General features: G+C 48.4%; 1 protein-coding gene across 1 annotated transcript in view; it reads left to right on the top strand.

Moving 5' to 3' along the window:
* The first annotated feature begins 702 nt into the window (after positions 1 to 702).
* Positions 703 to 20806, top strand: part of LOC127572661 (uncharacterized) — a 60883-nt gene continuing 40779 nt past the window's right edge. Inside the window, exons 1-5 of the mRNA XM_052020155.1 lie at positions 703 to 813; positions 3625 to 3694; positions 16604 to 16662; positions 17368 to 17425; positions 20560 to 20624. Of these exons, the coding sequence (XP_051876115.1) occupies positions 761 to 813; positions 3625 to 3694; positions 16604 to 16662; positions 17368 to 17425; positions 20560 to 20624 (305 nt within the window). The 5' untranslated portion in view covers positions 703 to 760. The remainder of the gene's footprint in view (positions 814 to 3624; positions 3695 to 16603; positions 16663 to 17367; positions 17426 to 20559; positions 20625 to 20806) is intronic.

Below are 20806 nucleotides of genomic sequence, written 5' to 3'. Positions count from 1 at the left end.
TCCACACACCTCCTCACACAACTCTACCCCTCGGAGCCGTTCACAGTGAGGCAAGCGTGGACTGACAGTCAGTTACCTCCGACTGATTACCTCCCTCCCTGACCCAGGGGTCAGGGGTCAGTGTATCCCGGGCTGGTTTGTCTCTCTCTGACCCAGGGGTCAGGGGTCAGTGTATCCCGGGCTGGTTTGTCTCTCTCTGACCCAGGGGTCAGGGGTCAGTGTATCCCGGGCTGGTTTGTCTCTCTCTGACCCAGGGGTCAGGGGTCAGTGTATCCCGGGCTGGTTTGTCTCTCTGACCCAGGGGTCAGGGGTCAGTGTATCCTGGGCTGGTTTCTCACTCACCTTTAATTAACTGAACAAGAACCAGAAACTTGAGCTGGTGTCGAAAAAGCAAAGAAACTGCAAATGCTGGAAATCTGAAATGAGCAGACAATGGCAAAACCGCTGGCAAGTGAGGCACATTTTTGTGATGTTTCTGTGGCCGTGCACAGCATCTGGAGTTTTACTGCTTCTCATCATTGACCTTTTCTGCTGCAGATACTGGTGCCTGTGGTAAGATCACGGATGTCTTTCACACCAGCAGTTGCTGCTTCACTCTGATGTTTGGAGAACTTGTGGTTGTGAGAGTGTCATATAGAAAGACCACAGGCCCCCCGATCATATGATCCTGCAGCCTACAGACCTGCCTGTGGATGTATAAAACCAGAGCATCCCACTGCACCTTCCAGCTATAATCGCCTGTGACCATCTCCGCCGTGCCATGGGTCTGTCACTCCTTCTGCTCCTCATCCTGGCCAGAGCTGATGGCTCTTGGTAAGTATGGTCAGGCTGACCGGTGTGGGGAACTTCCAAATGAGTGCGGCTTAAACCCATCTGGGTGGGTGAAACCAGCCCAGTCTCGAAAAGCAGCTCCACTCTTAGATAGTAGTCTTTTAAAAGTTTATTAGAAGTAAGTATTACAACTAAAATAGTATAAAATTCGAGACATGAGGTAAGATAACATTTCTGCAAGAAACTTAAAACTGTGCGTTGACATGTTACAAAAACCAGACACTGACGAAGCCTGTGGACTCCGATGGTCTGGCACGGCTTTAACTCTGTAGCTCTGCTTGCAGCTGGCCTCAGTCACCAGATCCTCCGTTGACCAATCCTGTCCACACTCCTTGTTCACAGTTTGCCCCCAGACACAAAAATCATGGCTGCAGAACTGACTGGTGCATCGGTGTCACTTTTCACTGTACCATTTGTGTCCAGATAAGGCCTCTTATGTGTGTGTTTTAAAGGTCCTTATCGACTTTCACAAATAAGTTGTGTTGAGGCAAGAACTTGTGGTTAATAGCACCTGACAGCTTCCTGCAGTGGGAACATCTGTTGAGGTGGACATTCTGGGGACAGTTTCACTCCAGGGGCTTTGTGGAGAAAGCAAAAAAGTAAATTGTGTCCTTGTATTAGTCTTGTTTGTGTCTCATAAGAATGTCTCCCTTTGCAGATCCTTCAACTTTTTTAAAGATTAATTTAAAACAATCTGATCTTCCACCTGATATGCTGAGATCAAAATTTTGGTCAATGTGCTAATTGGTTTATCATTGCCACATGTACCGGGGTGCAGCGAAAAGCTTTGTTTTGCATGCTGTCCATACAGATCATTTCAAAACAGAACTACATTGGGGCAGTACACAGGAAAACAATAACAGAATGCAGAATAAAGTGTTACAGTTACAGAGAAAGTGCAGTGCAGACAGACAGTAAGGTGCAGGCTCATAACGAGGTAGGTTTTGAGGTCAAGAGATGAACTTGGTATCAGGAGGAACTTCAACTTTATCATACAAGAGGTCTGTTCGAGTCTTACAACAGTGGGATAGAAGCTGTCCTGAACCTGGTGATGCAAGTTTTCAAGCTTGTGCCCGATGGGACAGGGGAGAAGAGAGGGTCCGGGGCAGGTGGGGTCTTTGATTGTGTTGGCTGCTTTCCAGAAGTGCAGACAGAGTCTATGGAGGGAGGTTGGTTTCCGCAATGTGTTGAGGTCTTGCACCCTTGGGCAGAGCAGTTGCTGTACCAAGCTGTGAATCATCTGGACAGGATGCTTTCTGTGGTGCATCGATAAAAGTTGGTGAGGGTTCAAATGGGACATGCCAAATTTCCTTAGCCTTCTGAGGAAGTAGAGGTGCTGGTGAGCTTCCTTGGTCATAGTGTCGACGTGGTTGGACCAGGACAGCTATCAGTGATGTTTACACCAAGGGACTTGAAGCCCTCAATCATCTCCACCTCAGCACCAACAACACACAAGGATGTGTGTGCTTCACCTTGCTTCCTGAAATCAATGACCAGCTCTTTGGTTCACCAGGAGTTAAATGATGCAGGTTGGAATACACAAAGTCTCAGTACCACAGTCCCTGAATGATTCCTGCCTCATCTCCACTGTAGCTACAGCCCTTCAGCAAGGCTCTGTTGCCTGTTGAAGTGACCTTCCATCCACACTGCTGGCTGCTGCTGGCCTGACACTCACATGCAAGCCTCAGTTGTCATTTGCTAACTTTTACTGTGTCCTGTCCACCCATTGATGCAAACCTGCTCTGAGATTTTGCAACACCCAGATTTGAAAATACCCCCCTTGTTTTCCACATCCCTCCCTGCCTGGCCACGCCCTGTCCCACCAGCTCGACAACCTGCTCTAATTCTGGCCTCGTGCTCATTCCAAAATGTCATTGCATTACCACTGGGGGCCTTGCCATCAGCTCCTGAAACCTCCAGGATTCCCTCCTTGAACAATGGCTTCCGGCAAAGGCAGCCGAAAGCCCATGAGACAGGTCCACAGGTCCTGCACAGATCTCGACATGGCAGCAAGGGATAGGTGGAGAGGTGCATCACTGGATGAGGAGCAGCTGTACTAACACAGAACAGTACAGCACAGGCGCTTCGGCCCACCATGTCTGTGCCGAACATGATGCCAATCTGACGAATCCCAACTGCTTGCACACAGTCCATGTCCCCCCGGTCCCTGTCTACTCATGTGGCTGGCAAAAACCTCTGGAATGTTGCTCTGGTATCAGTGGGGATACAGTCAGGGACACGGGGCACTGGGGGAGAGGGGTCACTGAGGGACAGTGTGAGGGAGGGGGATTAATGTCAGTGGGGATACAGTCAGTGAAACGGGGCGCTGGGGGAGAGGGGTCACTGAGGGACGGTGTGAGGGAGCTGGATACAGTCAGTACCACGGATATAGCTGTAGGAACTCCCATGGACTTTAGGGTGAGGATGTCTCCATTGGTTACCTTCGACTGTCCTGGTTTCAGTCCCATTCAGGGTCTTTCTCCGCACCTGCCGCTGCATCGCCCACTGCGTTGGTGCTGCTCCCTGCTCGTGCAGACCAGAACAATTTCATTGTCTCTGCTGCCAATTTTGACCCTGCTCTTGCTTTCACCCAGTCTACATCCAGCTGGCCCTTTGACATCTCTCACTCCCTCTCAGGGTGACTGACTGAGGGTGTGTTGAGGAGCATTGATGTCAGTGAAAGTCCTGTTGGTGAGTGGCAGTTCTGGCACAGTCTGTGCAACCACCTCTCCGTCAGCAGCTCCTTGTACAGCCCGCTCACCGACCCAGGAATCTTCCCATTTTGTTTTGCAGCATCTCCAACTGGTTGGAGGGTGAGAGAGGAAATATTCTGGCAGTTCAGTGGCCTCCAAAGATCTGTGAGGTAAATGGAATAATTTGTGTTCAAGTCTGAGTGCTCGGACGGGCAAAGGCTGCTCTTGTGGTCGATATACAAAATTAAATTTTTTAAATTTTATTTACAGCATGGTAACAGGCCCTTCTGGCCCAACGAGTCCGCGCCGCCCATTTTAAACCCCCAAATTAACCCACCCGTACGTCTTTGGAATGTGGGAGGAAACCGGAGCACCCGGAGGAAACCCACGCAGACACGGGGAGAAGGTACAAACTCCTTACAGACAGCAACGGGAATATAACAATAAATCTCAGGACTGGTGTAGCAAGTGTGACACAGGATCAACTGCTGAATGCTGAGCAAATTAGTTAAAAGATTGGTAGAGCAACATCGGCTGAAAGTGTAAATATTCAGAGTTGTGTGAGGGTTTAAAATGGGCAGCGCGGACTTGTTGGGCCGGAAGGGCCTGTTACCACGCTGTAAATAAAATTTAAAAAAAAATTAATTTGAATAGCAAAGTTCGAGGAGGGTCTGGAACTAAAATACCTGAATATTGAGTGGGGAGTGTGGTAGAACAGACAGACCTGGGGATATGGGTACATCCCTGAAAGTGGTAACACAGAAGGTATTCAGCACACTTTGCTTCATCGGTCGGGACACTGAGTACAGGAGTTGGGATGTCTTGTTGTTGCTCTGCATGACATTGGTTAGACCATGTGGAGTACTGTGTGCAGTTCTGATCACCACACTATAGCAAGGATGTGATTCAGCAAGAGAGGGTGCAGAGGAGAGCTTGAGTTCTAAGGAGAGACTGGGTAGGCTGGTTCGGTCTCCCTGGAGAGTCGGAGGCCAAGGGGTGACCTTACAGAAGTACATAAAATTGGAGTTGGTTTATTATTGTCACTTGTACCGAGGTACAGTGAAAAACTTGTCTTGCATACCGATCGTACAGGTCAATTCATTACACAGTGCATTGAGGTAGTACAGGGTAAGACAATAACAGAATTCCCAGGGCGACAATGGCTAACACGAGGGGACATTATTTTAAGGTGATTGGAGGAAGGTATAGAGGGGATGTCAGAGTTAAGTTTTTTACACAGAGTGGTGGGTGCATGGAATGCACTGCCAGCAGAGGTTGTGGGGGCAGATACATTAGGGACATTTAAGAGACTCTTAGACACATGAATGTTCGAGAAATAGGGGGCTATGTGGAAGGGAAGGGTTAGATAGATCTTAGAGCAGGATAAAATGTCGACACAACATTGTGGGCCGAAGGGCCTGTACTGTGCTGTAGTGTTCTATGTTCTATGTTAATACAGAGTAAAGTGTCACAGCTACAGGGAAGTGCATTGCAGTTGGTAGCGTAGCAGTTAGCACAACGCTATTACAGCGCCAGCGATCGGAATTCGATTCCCATCGCTGTCTGTAAGGAGTTTGTATGTTCTCCCCGTGTCTGCGTGGGTTTCCTCCGGGTGCTCCGGTTTCCTCCCACATTCCAAAGACGTACGGGTAGGTTAATTTGGGTTTAAAATGGGTGGCGCGGACTCATTGGGCCGGAAGGGCCTGTTACCACGCTGTAAAATAAAATAAAATAAAAAATAAAAATAAGTTGCAAGGTCGCAACAAGGTAGGTTGTGAGGACAAGAGTCTATCTCATCGTATAAGGGAACCGTTCAATAGTCTTTTCACAGTGGGGTAGAAGTAGTCCTTGAGCCTGGTGGTACGTGCCCTCAGTTTCCTGTATCTTCTGCCTGATGGGAGAGGGGAGAAGAGAGAATGACCCGGGTGGGTGGGGTCTTTGATTATGTTGATTGCTTCAGCAAGGCAGCAAGAGCTATAGACAGAGTCCATGGAGGGGAGGCTGGTTTCTGTGACGCGCTGTGCTGTGTCCACAGCTCTCTGCAGTTTCTTGCGGTCCTGGGCAGAGCAGTTGACGTACCAAACCGTGATACATCCAGATAGGATGCTTTCTGTGGTACATCAATAAAAGTTGGTGAGAGTCAAAGGGGACATGCCAAATTCCTTTAGCCTCCTGAGGAAATAGAGGCACTGGTGAGCTTTCTTGGCCGTGGCATCTACATGGTTAGACCAGAACAGGCTATTGGTGATGTTCACTCCTAGGAACTTGAAGCTCTTAACCCCCTCTGCTTCAGCACCATTGATGTAGACAGGTGCATGTACACCGCCGCCTTTCCTGAAGTCAATGACCAGCTCTTTAGTTTTGTTGACATTGAGGGAAAGGTTGTTGTCATGACACCATTCCACTAAGCTCTCTATCTCCTTCCTGTACTCTGACTCATCGCTGTTTGAGATACAGCCCACTACGGTGGTGTCACCTGCAACCTTGCAGATGGAGTTAGAGCAGAATCTGGCCATGCAGTCATGTGTCTATAGGGAGTAGAGTAGAGGGCTGAGGGCGCAGCCTTGTGGGGCACCAGTGTTGAGAATAATCATGGTGGAGGTATTGCTGCCTATCCTCACGGATTGCATCCTTACTGGTGAGCTCAGTGATCAGTGCTGGGTCCGCTTCTTTTATCATATACTGTATATTAACGATTTGGATGAGAAAGCAGGTGACATTGGATGAGAAAGCATGTGATCCATGTAGGGACTAACGACGTGGGCAGGAAAAGAGAGGAGGTCCTGCATAAGGAGTTCAGGGAGTTAGGTGCTGAGTTGAGGGGCAGGACATCCAGGGTAACAATCTCAGGATTGCTACCTGTGCCACATGCGAGTGAGGAGAGGAATAGGAAGATTAGGCAGATTAATACGTGGCTGAGGGGATGGTGCGAGAGGGAGGGCTTCAGGTTTATGGATAATTGGAATTTGTTCCAGGGAAGATGGGATCTGTTCCAATGGGACGGTTTACACCTGAACTGGAGGGGTACCGCAGGAAGGTTTGCTAATGCTGCTCGGGGGGGGTTAAACTAAATTTGCAGGGGGAGGGGATCCAGAATGAGAGAGAGGATAGCGAGATGGAGGGTAGAGGACAGGTTGGAACTACACAATTTCGGAACATTAATACGAGTGGAGAGAGGAGAAATGAGTTAAAAATCCTATAGCTGAATGCACGGAGTGTCAGGAATAAGGTAGGCGAGCTTGAAGCTCAGATACGAATGGGTAAGTATGATGTTGTTGGGATAACGGAGACATGGCTGCAGGGAGATCAGACCTGGGAAATTAATTTTCAAGGGTATACATGCTATCGTAAGGACAGGAAGGTGGGCAGAGGGGGTGGGGTGGCCCTGTTGGTGAGGAATGAGATTCAGTCCCTTGCAAGGGGGGACATTGAATCAGGAGAAGTAGAGTCAGTGTGGATAGAACTGAGGAACTGTAAGGGCAAAAAGACCCTAATGGGTGTTATCTACAGGCCTCCGAACGGTGGCATGGATATTGGGTGCAAGCTGAATAGTGAGTTAATGTTGGCATGTGGCAAGGGTAATGTCACAGTAGTTATGGGGGATTTCAATATGCAAGTGGACTGGGAAAATCAGGCTGGTACTGGACCCCAGGAAAGGGAGTTTATAGAGTGCCTCCGGGATGCATTCTTGGAGCAGCTGGTACGAGAGCCGACCAGGGAGAGGGCTATTCTGGATTTAGTGCTGTGTAATGAGCAGGATTTGATAAGAGAACTCGAAGTAAAGGAGCCATTGGGAGGTAGTGACCATAACATGACAAGTTTTTATCTGCAATTGGAGAGGGAAAAGGGCAAATCAGAAGGGTCAATTTTGCAGTTGAACAAAGGAGACTATGGAGCCATGAGGGAGGAGCTGGCTAAAGTCGACTGTGCATCCTAGCAGAATTGTCAGTGGAACAGCAATGGCAGGTATTCTTGGGAATAACGCACAAGGTGCAGGATCAGTTTATTCCCCAGAGAAGGAAAGACTCAAAGAGGGGTAAGGGGCCACCGTGGCTGACAAAGGAAGTCAGAGATAGCATTGTGTTAAAAAGGAAGAGGTATGGCAGAGCCAAACTGAGTGGGAAGATAGAAGATTGGGAAATTTTTAAGGTGCAGCAGAATTTAACTAAAAAGGTAATTCGGGAAGTAAAAATGAGGTACGAAGGCAAGCTAGCCAGGAATATTAAGGAGGATAGCAAAAGCTTTTTTAGGTATGTGAAGGGAAAGAAGTTAGTTAGGAACAATGTTGGGCCCTTGAAGACCGAATTGGGTGAAATTATTACGGGAAACAGGGAGATGGTAGTTGAATTTAATAAGTACTTTGGATCTGTCTTCACGGGGGAAGACGTAAGAAATCTCCCAGAGGTAAGGATGGACAAAAGGCAGAGGGTGACAGAGGAACTGAAGTGGATTGACATTAGGAAAGAAATGGTGATGGGTAGACTAATGGGGCTGAAGACTGACAAATCCCCAGGTCCAGATGGTCTGCATCCCAGGGTACTAAAGGAGGTGGCTCTAGAAATTGTGGATGCATTGGTGATCATTTTCCGATGTTCCTTAGATTCGGGGTCAGTTCCTGAGGATTGGAGAATGGCTAATGTTGTCCCACTTTTTAAGAAAGGAGGGAGGGAGAAAATGGGGAACTATCATCCAGTTAGCCTAACACCTGTGGTGGGGAAGATGCCAGAGTCCATTATTAAGGATGAAATAGCGGCACATTTGGATAGCAATGATAGGATTGGGTCGAGTCAACATGGATTTACCAAGGGCAAATCATGCTTGACTAATCGACTGGAGTTTTTTGAGGATGTAACCAGGAAAATAGACGAGGGAGATTCAGTGGATGTTGTATACCTCGACTTTCAGAAGGCATTTGATAAAGTGCCGCACAGGAGATTGGTGGGTAAAATTAGGACTCATGGAATTGGGGGGCAGGTATTAACATGGATAGAAAACTGGTTGGCAGATAGGAAACAAAGGGTAGGGGTGAATGGATGTTTCTCAGAATGGCAGGCCGTGACTAGTGGGGTGCCACAGGGCTCGGTGCTGGGACCGCAGCTGTTTACGATCTATGTTGATGATTTAGATGAAGGCATTGTGAATAACATTAGCAAGTTTGCTGATGATGCAAAGTTGGGTGGCAGTGCGACGTGTAGAGGAAGTTAGGAGAATTCAAGGTGATTTGGATAGGTTGGGTAAGTGGGCAGATACTTGGCAGATGAAGTTTAATGTGGATAAGTGTGAGGTTCTCCACTTTGGGAGCAGGAACAGGAAGGCGGATTATTATCTGAATGGTGTGGAGTTAGGTAAGGGGGAAATACAAAGGGATCTAGGAGTCCTTGTTCATCAGTCACTGAAAGTGAATGAGCAAGTGCAGCAGGCAGTGATGAAGGCTAATGGAATGTTGGCCTGTATTACAAGGGGAATTGAGTACAAAAGCAAAGAGATTCTTTTGCATTTGTACAGGGCCCTGGTGAGACCACTCCTGGAGTACTGTGTACAGTTTTGGTCTCCAGGGTTAAGGAAGGATATCCTGGTTATAGAGGGCGTGCAGCGTAGGTTTACGAGGTTAATTCCGGGGATGTCGGGACTGTCTTATGCCGAGAGGTTGGAGAGACTGGGATTGTACACGCTGGAATTGAGAAGATTGAGAGGGGATCTGATTGAAACATACAGGATTATTAAGGGATTGGACAAGATAGAGACAGGAAATATGTTCCGGATGTTGGGGAAGTCCAGGACCAGGGGGCATGATTTAAGAATAAGGGCTAGGCCATTTAGGACAGAGGTGAGGAAAAACTTCTTCTCCCAGAGGGTTGTGAATTTGTGGAATGCACTGCCTCAGAGGGCAGTGGAGGCCAATTCTCTGAGCACTTTCAAGAAGGAGCTAGATAGGTTTCTTATAGATAGGGGAATCAAGGGATATGGGGACAAGGCTGGAACAGGATATTGATTGTTGAGGATCAGCCATGATCTCAAAATGGTGGTGCAGACTCAAAGGGCCGAATGGTCTACTTCTGCTCCTATTGTCTATTGTCTATTGTCTACACTTCTTGCTGCCTTGGTAAAGCAGCCAACATAATCAAAGACCCCACCCACCCCGGACATTCTCTCTTCTCCCCTCTCCCATTGGGCAGAAGATACAGGAAACTGAGGGCATATACCACCAAGCTCAAGGACTACTTCTATCCCCCTGGGGCACCAGTGTTGAGGATAATTGTGGCAGAGGTGTTGCTGCTGATCCTCACTGATTGCGGTGTGTTGGTCAGGAAGTCAAGCATCCAGTTACAGAGGGAAGTGTTGACTCCCAGGTCTCGGAGTTTGGTGATGAGTTTGCTTGGGATTATTGGATTGAAGGCAGATCTGTAGGCATTATGGACCTAGATAAGGTGAACAGCCACAGACTTTTTCCCAGAGTAGAGGAGTCCGAAACTAGAGGGCATAGGTTTAAGGTGAGGGGCGTAAAGGTAAAGGCGACCTGAGGGGCAACTTTTCACACAGAGGGTGACTTAGATGAGGGGGTGGAAGGCTGGGTTAGCAAGTTTGCAGGTGACACAAAGATCGGTGGTGCTGTGGATAGTGGGGAGGGCTGTCGAAGCTTGCAGAGGGATATTGATAGGATGCAGAGCTGGGCTGACAAGTGGCAGATGGAGTTCAATCCGGAGAAGTGTGAGGTGGTACACTTTGGAAGGACTAACTCCAAGGCGGAGTACAAGGTAAATGGCAGGATTCTGGGCAGTATGGAGAAGCAGAGGGATCTGGGGGTTCATATCCACAGATCACTGAAAGTTGCCACACAGGTGGATAGGGTAGTTAAGAAAGCTTATGGGATGTTAGCTTTCATAAATCGTGGGATTGAGTTTAAGAGCCGCGAAGTGATGATGCAGCTTTACAAAACTCTGGTTAGGCCACACTTGGAGTACTGTGTCGAGTTCTGGTTGCCTCATTATAGGAAGGATGTGGAGGTGTTGGAAAGGGCGCAGAGGAGATTTACCAGGATGCTGCCTGGATTAGAGGGTATGGATTATGAGGAGAGACTAAAGGAGCTCGGGCTGTTCTCATTGGAGAGAAGGAGGATGAGGGGAGACATGATAGAGGTGTACAAAATATTAAGAGGAATAGATAGAGTGGACAGCCAGCACCTCTTTCCCAGGGCATCAATGCTCAAAACAAGAGGACATGGCTTTAAGGTAATGGGTGGGAAGTTCAAGGGAGATGTTAGAGCGAGGTTTTTCACCCAGAGAGTGGTTGGTACATGGAATGCACTGCCTGGGGTGGTGGTGGAGGCTGATATGTTGGTCAAGTTCAAGAGATTGTTAGATAAGCATATGGAGGAATTTAAAATAGAGGGATATGTGGGAGGAAGGGGTTAGATAGGTGGTTTGAAGGTCGGCACAACATGGTGGGCCAAAGGGCCTGGATTGTGCTGTATTGTTCTACGGTTCTATGGTGGATATATGGAATGGGCTGCCAGCGGAAGTGGTAGAGGTGGGCACAGTTATAACGTTTAAAAGACACTTGGACAGGTTCATGGATAGGAAAGGTTTTTAGAGGGTTAGGGCCAAACGTGGGCAAATGGGACTGGCTCAAATAGGCACCTTGGTCAGCATGGTGGTGGTGGGGTATTCCTTAGTCATGAGTCATAGAACTATACAGCACAGAATCAGGACGGGTAGCTCAATGTTCCTGGGTTTCAATGTTTTAGACAAGATAGAGAGGGAGGAGAGGTGGAGGAGCTGCATTCCTAATCATGGAGAATATCACATCTGCACTCAGAGGGCTCATCGACTGAGGCAATGTGCACAGAGCTCAAAAATAAGGAAGGAGCAATCATGATGATGGGGTTATACTACAGGCCACCGAGAGAGAGGAACAGGTACATCGACAGATGATGGATAGATGTAAAAGCAACAGGGTTGTCGTAGTGGGTGAGTTTAAATTTCCCAGTATTGACTGGGATTTCCTGAATGCAAAAGGCTTAGATGGGGCAGAATCTCTTCAGTGCATCCAAGAGGGTTTCTTGAAATAACACGTGGGTAGTCCAGCTAGTCCTCACTAGCAGCAGACGAGGTCCCGGAGGGCTGGAAAATAACGATCGTTGTTCCTCTTTTCAAGAAGAGATATAGGGATAATCCAAGGAATTATGATCTAGTGAACCTTACATCAGGGGTAGGGCAACTATTGGGAGAGGATTCTTGGGAATAGGATTTATGCGCATTTTTAAAACCATGGTCTGATTCGGGACAGTCAGCAGGGCTTTGTGCAGAGCACGTCATGTCTTACAAACAACTGAGTTTTTTGAGGAGCTGACGCGGGTGATCGATGGGGGTGGAACAGTGGATGTCGTCGGCATGGATTTTAGTAAGACATTCGACAAGCACACTACACCTGAAATATCAATACCCTGGGACTTTGAGCTGCCAGCCCTGTCCCTTCCATAACCATGTTTCTGTAATGGCCACAATATCGTAGTTCCATGTACTTTCCACGGGAAAGCCGCAGTGCCCAGGTCTCTGGCACTGGGCCTGGTCGTGTGGTGCAGAAGGGAAGGGGGGAGAAGAGGAGAGCATTAGTGATAGGAGATTTCATAGTAAGGGGGGCAGACAGGAGATTCTGTTGACGTGAAAGACACTCCCGGATGGTATGTTGCCTTCCGGGTGCCAGGGTCAGGGACGTCTCGCATCGGACCCACGGCATTCTGAAGGGGGAGGGTGAACAGCCAGAGGCCGTGGGACATATTGGTACCAATGACATAGGTAGGAAAAGAGATGAGGTCCTGAAAAGGGAATATAGGGAGCTAGGTTGGAAGCTGAAAAGCAGGACCTCAAGGGTAGTAATCTCTGGATTGCTGCCTGTGCCACGTGCCAGTGAGGGTAAGAATAGGTTGATTTGGCAGATGAATGCGTGGCTGAGAAATTGGTGCAGGGGGCAGGGTTTCTGATTTAATGATCATTGGGATCTCTTCTGGGGAAGGTACGACCTGTATAAAAGGGACAGGTTACACTTGAACTGGAGGGGCACCAATATTCTTGTGGGCAGGTTTGCTAGAGCTGCTGGGGAGGGTTTAAACTAGTTTGGCAGGGGGATGGGAACCAGAGTGATAGGTCAGAGGTTGGTGCATTTAGTGTACAAGTAGATGCAGAGTGTAGAAATCCTGTGAAGAAGGATAGGCAGTTGAAAGGGTAAAATTGCAGTCAGTTGGATAGGCTGAAGTGTGTTTACTTTAATGCGAGAAGTATCAGGAACAAGGCTGATGAGCTTAGAGAGTCGGTAAGTACATGGAACTATGATGTGGTGGCCATTACAGAGACTTGGCTGTCACAAGGGCAGGAATGGCTGCTGGATATTCTGGGGTTCAGATGTTTCAAAAGGGACAGGGGTGGAGGTAAAAGAGGTGGGGGAGTGGCTTTGCTGATCAGGGACAGTGTCACAGCTGTAGAAAGGGAGGACGTCCTAGAGGGATCGTCCACTGAGTCAGTGTGGGTGGAAGTCAGAAACAGGAAGGGAGTGATCACTCTATTGTGAGTATTCTACAGACCCCCCCAATAGCAGCAGAGACACTGAGGAGCAGATCGGGAGGCAGATTTTGGAGAAGTGCAAAAATAACAGGGTTGTTGTCATGGGTGATTTCAACTTCCCTAATATTGATTGGCACCTCCTTAGTGTAAAGGGGATAGATGGGGCAGAGTTTGTTCGGTGTGTCCAGGAAGGATTCCTGACACAGTATGTGGACAGGCTGACTAGAGGAGAGGCCATTCTGGACCTGGTACTAGGCAATGAGCCTGATCAGATCTCCCGGTGGGAGAGCATTTTGGAGACAGTGACCATAACTCCTTGACCTTTACCATAGCCTTGGAGAGGGATAGGAGCAGATGATATGGGAAAGTATTTAACTGGGGGAGGGGGAATTATGATGCTATTAGGCAGGAACTTGGGAGCATAAATTGGGAACAGATGTTCTTGGGGAAGTGCACAGCGGAAATGTGGAGGTTGTTTAGGGAGTATTTGCATGGGGCTCTGGATAGGCTTGTCCCATTGAGGCAGGGGAAGGATGGTAGAGTGAACCGTGGTTGACAAGAGACACAGAATATCTTGTCAAGAGGAAGAAAGAAGCTTACCTGAGGTTTAGAAAGCATGGATCAGACAGGGCTCTGGAGAATTACAAGGTAGCCAGGAGGGAGCTTAAGAATGGACTTAGGAGAGCTAGAAGGGGGCATGAGAAGTCCTTGGTGAGTAGGATCAAGGAAAACCCCAAGGCGTTCTACACGTATGTGAAGAATAGGAGGATGACTAGAGTGAGGGTGGGACCGATCAGGGATGAAAGAGGAAACATGTGCCTGGAGTCGGAAGAGGTAGGGGAGGTCCTTAATGAATACTTTGCTTCAGTATTCACCAGAGAAAGAGAACTTGACATTTGTGAGGATGGCGTAGGACATGTTGATATGCCAGGGCTTGTCGATGTGAGGAAAGAGGATGTGCTGGAACTTTTGAAAAACATTAGGATGGATAAGTCACCGGGGCCGGACGGGATATATCCAAGGTTATTACGGGAAGTGAGGGAAGTGATTGCTGTGCCTTTGGTGATGATCTTTGCATCCTCACTGGCCACAGGAGTAGTGCCAGATGATTGGAGAGTGGCAAATGTTGTTCCTTTGTTCAAGAAAGGGAGTAGGGATAAACCTGAGAATTAAAGACCAGTGAGTCTCACTTCATTGGTGGACAAATTCCTGGAGAAGATTCTTAGAGATAGGATTTAGAGAAGCATAGGCTAATTAGGGACAGTCAGCATGGCTTTGTGAGGGGCAGGTCATGCCTCATGAGCCTGATTGAATTCTTTGAGGATGTGACAAAGCACATTGATGAAGGTAGAGCAGTGGATGTGGTGTACATGGATTTTAGTAAGGCATTTGATAAAGTTCCTCATGGAAGGCTCATTCAAAGTCAGGAAGCATGGGATCCAGGGAAACTTGGCTGTGTGGATTCAGAATTGGGTCGCCCATAGAAGACAGGGTGGTGGTAGATGGAGCGCATTCGTCTGGAGGTCGCTGACCAGTGGTGTTCTGCAGGGATCTGTTCTGGGACCCCTGCTCTTTGTGATTTTTATAAATGACTTGGATGAGGATGTGGAAGGGTGGGTTAGTAAGTTTGCTGATGATACAAAGGTTGGTGGTGTTGTGGATAGTGTAGAAGGTTGCTGTAGATTACTACAGCATATTGATAGAATGCAGATCTGGGCAGAGAAGTGGCAGATGGAGTTCAACCCGGAAAAGTATGAAGTGATACACTTCGGGAGATTGAATTTGAAGGCAGAATACAAGGTTAATGGCAGGACTCTTAGCAGTGTGGAGGAACAGAGGGATCTTGGGGTCCACGTCCATAGATCCCTCAAGGTTGCCACACAGGTCGATAGGGTTGTTAAGAAGGTGTATGGAGTGTTGGCCTTCATTAGTCGGGGTATTGAGTTCAAGATCTGCGAGGTGATGTTGCAGCTCTGTAGAACTCTGGTCAGACCACACTTGGAGTATTGTGTTCAGTTCTGGTCACCTCATTAAAGGAAGGATGTGGAGGCTTTAGAGAGGGTGCAGAGGATATTTACCAGGATGTTGCCTGGATTGGAGAGCATGTCTTATGAGGATAGGTTGAGTGAGCTCGGGCTTTTCTCTTTGGAGAGAAGGTGGATGAGAGGTGACTTAACAGAGGTGTACAAGATGATAAGAGGCATAGATTGAGTGGACAGTCAGAGACTTTTTCCCAGGGTGACAATGGCTAACACCAGGGGACGTAATTTTAAGGTGATTTGAGGAAGATACAAGGGGAATGTCAGGGGTAAGTTTTTTACACAGAGAGTGGTGGGTGTGTGGAACGCACTGCCTGCAGAGGTTGTGGGAGCAGATACATTAGGGACATTTAAGATACTCTTAGCTAGACTCACGAATGATAGAGAAATGGGGAGCTATGTGGGAGGGAAGGGTTAGATAGATCTTAGAGCAGGATAAAGTGTCGGTAAAACATTGTGGGTCGAAGGGCCTGTACTGTGCTGTAGCGTTCTATGGTCTAAGTTCAGCTGCCTTACCCAACATACTGCTTGCACTGAAACAAACACACTTCAGCCCATCAGCCCCAGCGTGTTCATTAATCGGACCCTGCCCGTGCTCCCTATCGTATTTACATGGTCCAACCCCTATCTTTCCCTCAATCCTTCCTTCTCTGCTTCCCACCCCTCTGCCCTACTCACTTAAACCCTTCTGAGTGGCACAAGCAAACTTCCCTGCAAGGATATTGGTTCCCCTGTAGTTTAGGTGCAACCACCGACCACACTGACCACAGAACCAATGTGTACTATAGGGTCTGGCTCACACCCTTCCCCTGCAGAGCACTCCACTCTGATGTCTGAGATCCATCCAGATTGGAGCCCCCATATTGATCCAGAGAAACAAAGGACTGCAGATGCTGGAATCTAGATGAATTCTCCCACTTTATGCAATCCCTACCCCCCTTCCCCACACTGCCCCCCCCCCCCCCACGCTTCTTCTCTTCTTCCCTTTCCTGGCCTCTTTCTTTCTACCCTTTTTTCCTCCTCACCTGTGACCCATCCCCCGGTGGATCTGCTCTCCCCTCCTCCCCCACACCTGCCCATCACTATCGCTTACCTGCATCTACCTATCACCACCCTGTGCCCACCCCACCTCCCCTCTTCTGTCCACCTATCACTGCTCTGCTTTTCCCGCCTATATATCAGGCTTCCCCTTTTCCTATCTTCAGTCCTGAAGAAGGGTCCTGACCCGAGACATTGACCGCCTGCTTTTCCCCACGGACGCTGCCTGGCCTGCTGAGTCCCTCCAGCATCAGCGTGTTTTTCATATTGATCCAAGTGGATTGATCCACTCACTCACTCACTGCCTTTGACCCTTCCACTGCCCACTCAACCTTCCGCCCGCCTGCGCTCCATCTGCCAGTGATCCCAATCATTTATCCTCTTTTCCTGGCCTTGTGTTAATCCAGTTCGTTTCAGTGATGGATTTTCTCACTTCTCTTTCCAGGTGAGAAATTGGAACAGCCCTGCTTGTAACCTTAAACAGTGGACGATCCACGGCTGGTGGTAACTGTCTCCGTACGCAGACTGGCTTGAGCGAGAGTTCTGTGGTACCAGAGTGAGCCAGTGGCAGTGTCCACTGAGCCTGGACACTGGACACCAGCACCACAACAACTGGCTGTCCAGCTGCTCAACCTGCACCTGAGCAAACCCTCCTCATCTCCACCTACAGCAGGTGGCCCTTCACCTGATAACATGCCCCTGCTCTGGATTCCTCCCAAAGGGGGAACGTCCTCTCAGCACCACCCTGTCAGTCACCCACAGGATTTTGTCTGTTCAGTAAGATCACCTCTCATTCTTCTGAACTCCAGTGAGTGCAGATCCAACCTGGTCAGCTTCATACGTCAACCCCAATCAGCCCAGTGAACCCCTCCCACACCTCCACTGCAGGCACTGATGATCCTTCTGGAACTGAAGAGACCAAGACATTGGGTGTGGTCTTGCCGAAGGCCTGGAGATTCGGAGCAGGACTTCCTGATTTCTATCCTTCACTCCCAGCAAACCGGATCCTCAGATCCAGGACGGGTAAATCTGCCCTCACTGCTCCAAGCTGGGTGGTGGATGGATTCTGTGGCATTGTGGTGACAACTGGGCTCCTGACCTCTGACACTTGCGACAGAACACAAAGTCCGTCCCCGTAAATAAATGCCAGCAAAGTGCAGGAACTGTTCAGCTCGGAGCCAGCGCCTCACCCATCCTTTTATCTTCCAGGCCCCCTGAGTCCGGCAAGGAAACGAACAAGTACCAATTTGATGTGAATAAAATAAAGGTCAGTACTTACAGTCAGAGATGATACACAAAATGGAGGGGTTTCAGTCTGGGGTGACACACATCACACAGGCCATTCAAACCACACAACAGCAGTAGAGTCTGGAGACCCGTCACTGGGCCACTTTACACACCAGCCTTCAACCCAGTCCCAGCTGTCTGTGATTATGTACATAAACCCCCAAATTCATTGAAAGCATTTCAGTCTGTAACTCAGAGTCATACAGCACGGAAACAGGCCCTTCGGCCCAACTTGTCCATGCTAATGTGTTGCCCAGTCCCATCTGCCCACAGTTGGCCCATAGCCCTCTAAACCTCTCCTATCCATGGACTTATCTTGATGGCTTTTAAATGTTGCTAATGTGCCCATCTCAACCACTATTTCTGGCAGCTCATTCCAAATACGCACCACCCTTTGTGTGAAGAAGCTGCCCCGATGTCCCTTTTACATCTCTCCCCTCTGATCTTAAACCTGTGCCCTTGTTTTTAGCTCCCCCTCCATGGGAAAAAGACTGTGTGCTTTCACCCTGTCGATGCCCCTGATGATCTTATATACCTCTATCAGGTCACCCCTCAATCTCCTACGTTCCAGGGAATAAAGTCCCAGTCTACACAACCTCTCCTTGTAACTCAGGCCCCCAAGTCCAGGCAACATCCTGGTAAATCTTTCTGCACTCTTTCTAGTTTAGAAACATCTTTCCTATAACAGGGTGACCAGAACTGTGCACAATACTCAACATGAGGCCTCACCAACATCTTATACACCTGCAACATAATGTCCCAACTCCTGTACTTAGTATGCTGACTGATGAAGGCCAGCATGCCAAACACCTTCTTCACCACTCTGTCTACCTGTGACGCCACTTTCAGCGAACTCTGCACTTGCACTCCTAGGTCCCTTTGTTCCATAACATTCCCTAGGGCCCTACTTGTGTCAGTCCTACTTGATCTCCTAAAATGCAATTCCTCACATTTATCTGGATTGGAAGCCATTTGTCAATCCTTAGCCCACATACCTAGTTGATCAAGATCCCCCTGTAATTTTTCATAACCTTCTACACTGTCTACAACACCAGGTATTTAGTATAATTCACAAAATTACTAACCGTGCCTTGTACATTCACATCCAAATTGTTTATACAAATTACAAACAACACAGGACCCAGCACTGACCCCTGTGGCACACCACTGGACACAGGCCTCCAGTCCGAGAAACAACCCTCGACCCTCACCCTCTGCTTCCTACCACTGAGCCAATGATGAATCCAATCCACTATCTCCCCCTGGATCCCATGCGATCCAACCTTCCAGACCAGCCTGTCAAAAGCCTTGCTGAAGTCCATGTAGACAACATCCACTAACCTCCCCTCATCTACCCTCTTGGTTACCTCCTTGAAGAACTCCGAGAGATTTGTCAGACACAATTCCCAAGAACAAAGCAGTGCTGACTGTCCCGAATCAGACCCTGTCTCTCCAAATGTTGGTAGGTCCTGACCCTCAGAATCCCCTCCAGCAATTTACCCACCCCCGATGTCAGACTCACCGGCCTGTAGTTTCCTGGCTTGTTTTTGCCCCCCTTTTTAACCAATGGTACCACATGAGCCACTCTCCAGTCCTCTGGAACCTTGCCTGTGGCCAGAGTTGAAAGAAGAATCTCTGCAAGGGCCTCCGCAATTTCTTCTCCAGCCTCCCACAGGGTCTGAGAATGCACCAGGTCAGGCCCTGGGGATTTATCCACTCCAATACCTCCTCCCTGTCCAAGACATCACCACTCATTTCCCCCATTTCCTTAGCCTCCATCATTTTCTCCACAGTAAAAACTAAAGAGGGCAGACACGGTAGTGTCACGGTTTGTGTAACGCTACTACAGCACCAGCAACCCAGGTTCACTTCTGGCCACTGTCTGTAAGGAGTTTGTACGTTCTCCCCGTGTCTGCGTGGGTTTCCTCCGGGTGCTCCGGTTTCCTCCCACATTCCAAAGACGTACGGGTTAGGAAGTTGTGGGCATCCTATGTTGGCGACACTTGCGGGCTGCCCCCAGAACACTCTACGCAAAAGGTACATTTCACTGTGTGTTTCGATGTACATGTGACTAATAAAGATATCTTATCTTATATTAAAAGAGAAATATTCATGAAAAATCTGACCCATTTCCATTGGTTCCACACACAGATGGCCATGCTGATCTTTAAGAGGACCCTTGCCACACTTTTATTAATATACCTGCAGAATCTCTTGGGATTTTGCTTCACCCTGCCTGCCAGATCTTTCTCATATCCTCTTCTTGCCGGCCTAACTTCTCTCATAGGTGCACTCCTACACCTTTTGTAGTCATCAAGAGATTCACTAAATCCCAAATTGCTTATACGCAGTGTATACCTCCCTCTTTTCCTTAACCAGAGTCTCAATATCTCTCATCAACCAGGGTTCCCAAAACCTGTCAGCCTTGCCCTTCACCCCAACAGGAATATGCAGGCCCTGAACTCTTGACATCACACTTTTAAAAGGCTCCCACTTGGCAGACACTCCTTTCTCTGCAAACAATCTCAGTCAATTAACCTCTGCAAGATAGAACATAGAACATGACAGCACAGTACAGGTCCTTCGGCCCACAATGTTGTGCCGACATTTCATCCTGCTCTAAGATCTACCCATCCCTTCCCTCCCACATAGACCCCATCTCTCTATCATTCATGTGTCTATCTAAGAGTCTCTTAAGTGTCTCTGATGTATCTGCCCCCACCACCTCTGCCGGCAGTGCGTTCCATGCACCCACCACTCTCTGTGTAAAAAAAACTTACCCCTGACATGCCCCTTATACCTTCCTCCAATCACCTTAAAATTATGCCCCCTCGTGTTAGCCATTGTCGCCCTGGGAAAAAGTCTCTGACTGTCCACTCGATCTATGCCTCTTATCATCTTGTACACCTCCATCAAGTCACCTCTCATCCTCCTTATCTCCAAAGAGAAAAGCCCTAGCTCGCTCAACCCATGATTCTGTATATTAATCCCTGAACCACCTGATCATATTGCAGGTTGTAACTCAGTTTTGGGGATCTGTTGTTCCCTTTCTTGTGTTTTCAGATGGTTTGTCACTCTCATCCTTGCTCAGACTGTTAATTTGTTTGTTTTCAGGATCTCAGAAAGGCCTTGAACCAACTTTGGCCAAGTCTATCTAGCGAAGACAACGTGCGTTTCTGGTGTGTACCTGATCATTGGACTTCTGTGCACAGTTTCGGACTTCGGCAGAATTGGCCCTGAACCAAGGATTTATTTAACATAACACAGGAAATAGAAGCAGGAGTCCAAGTCCTCTAACTGTTATCAGCCCTCCATCTCCCTCCCCAACTGAACCTTCCGATTACCTTCCAGCTTGTAACCC

Source organism: Pristis pectinata, chromosome 7 (assembly GCF_009764475.1).
Source record: "Pristis pectinata isolate sPriPec2 chromosome 7, sPriPec2.1.pri, whole genome shotgun sequence".
Lineage (NCBI taxonomy): Eukaryota > Metazoa > Chordata > Chondrichthyes > Rhinopristiformes > Pristidae > Pristis > Pristis pectinata.
The sequence above is the reverse complement of the archived record's forward strand: the minus strand, read 5'-3'. Positions and strand labels throughout refer to the sequence as shown.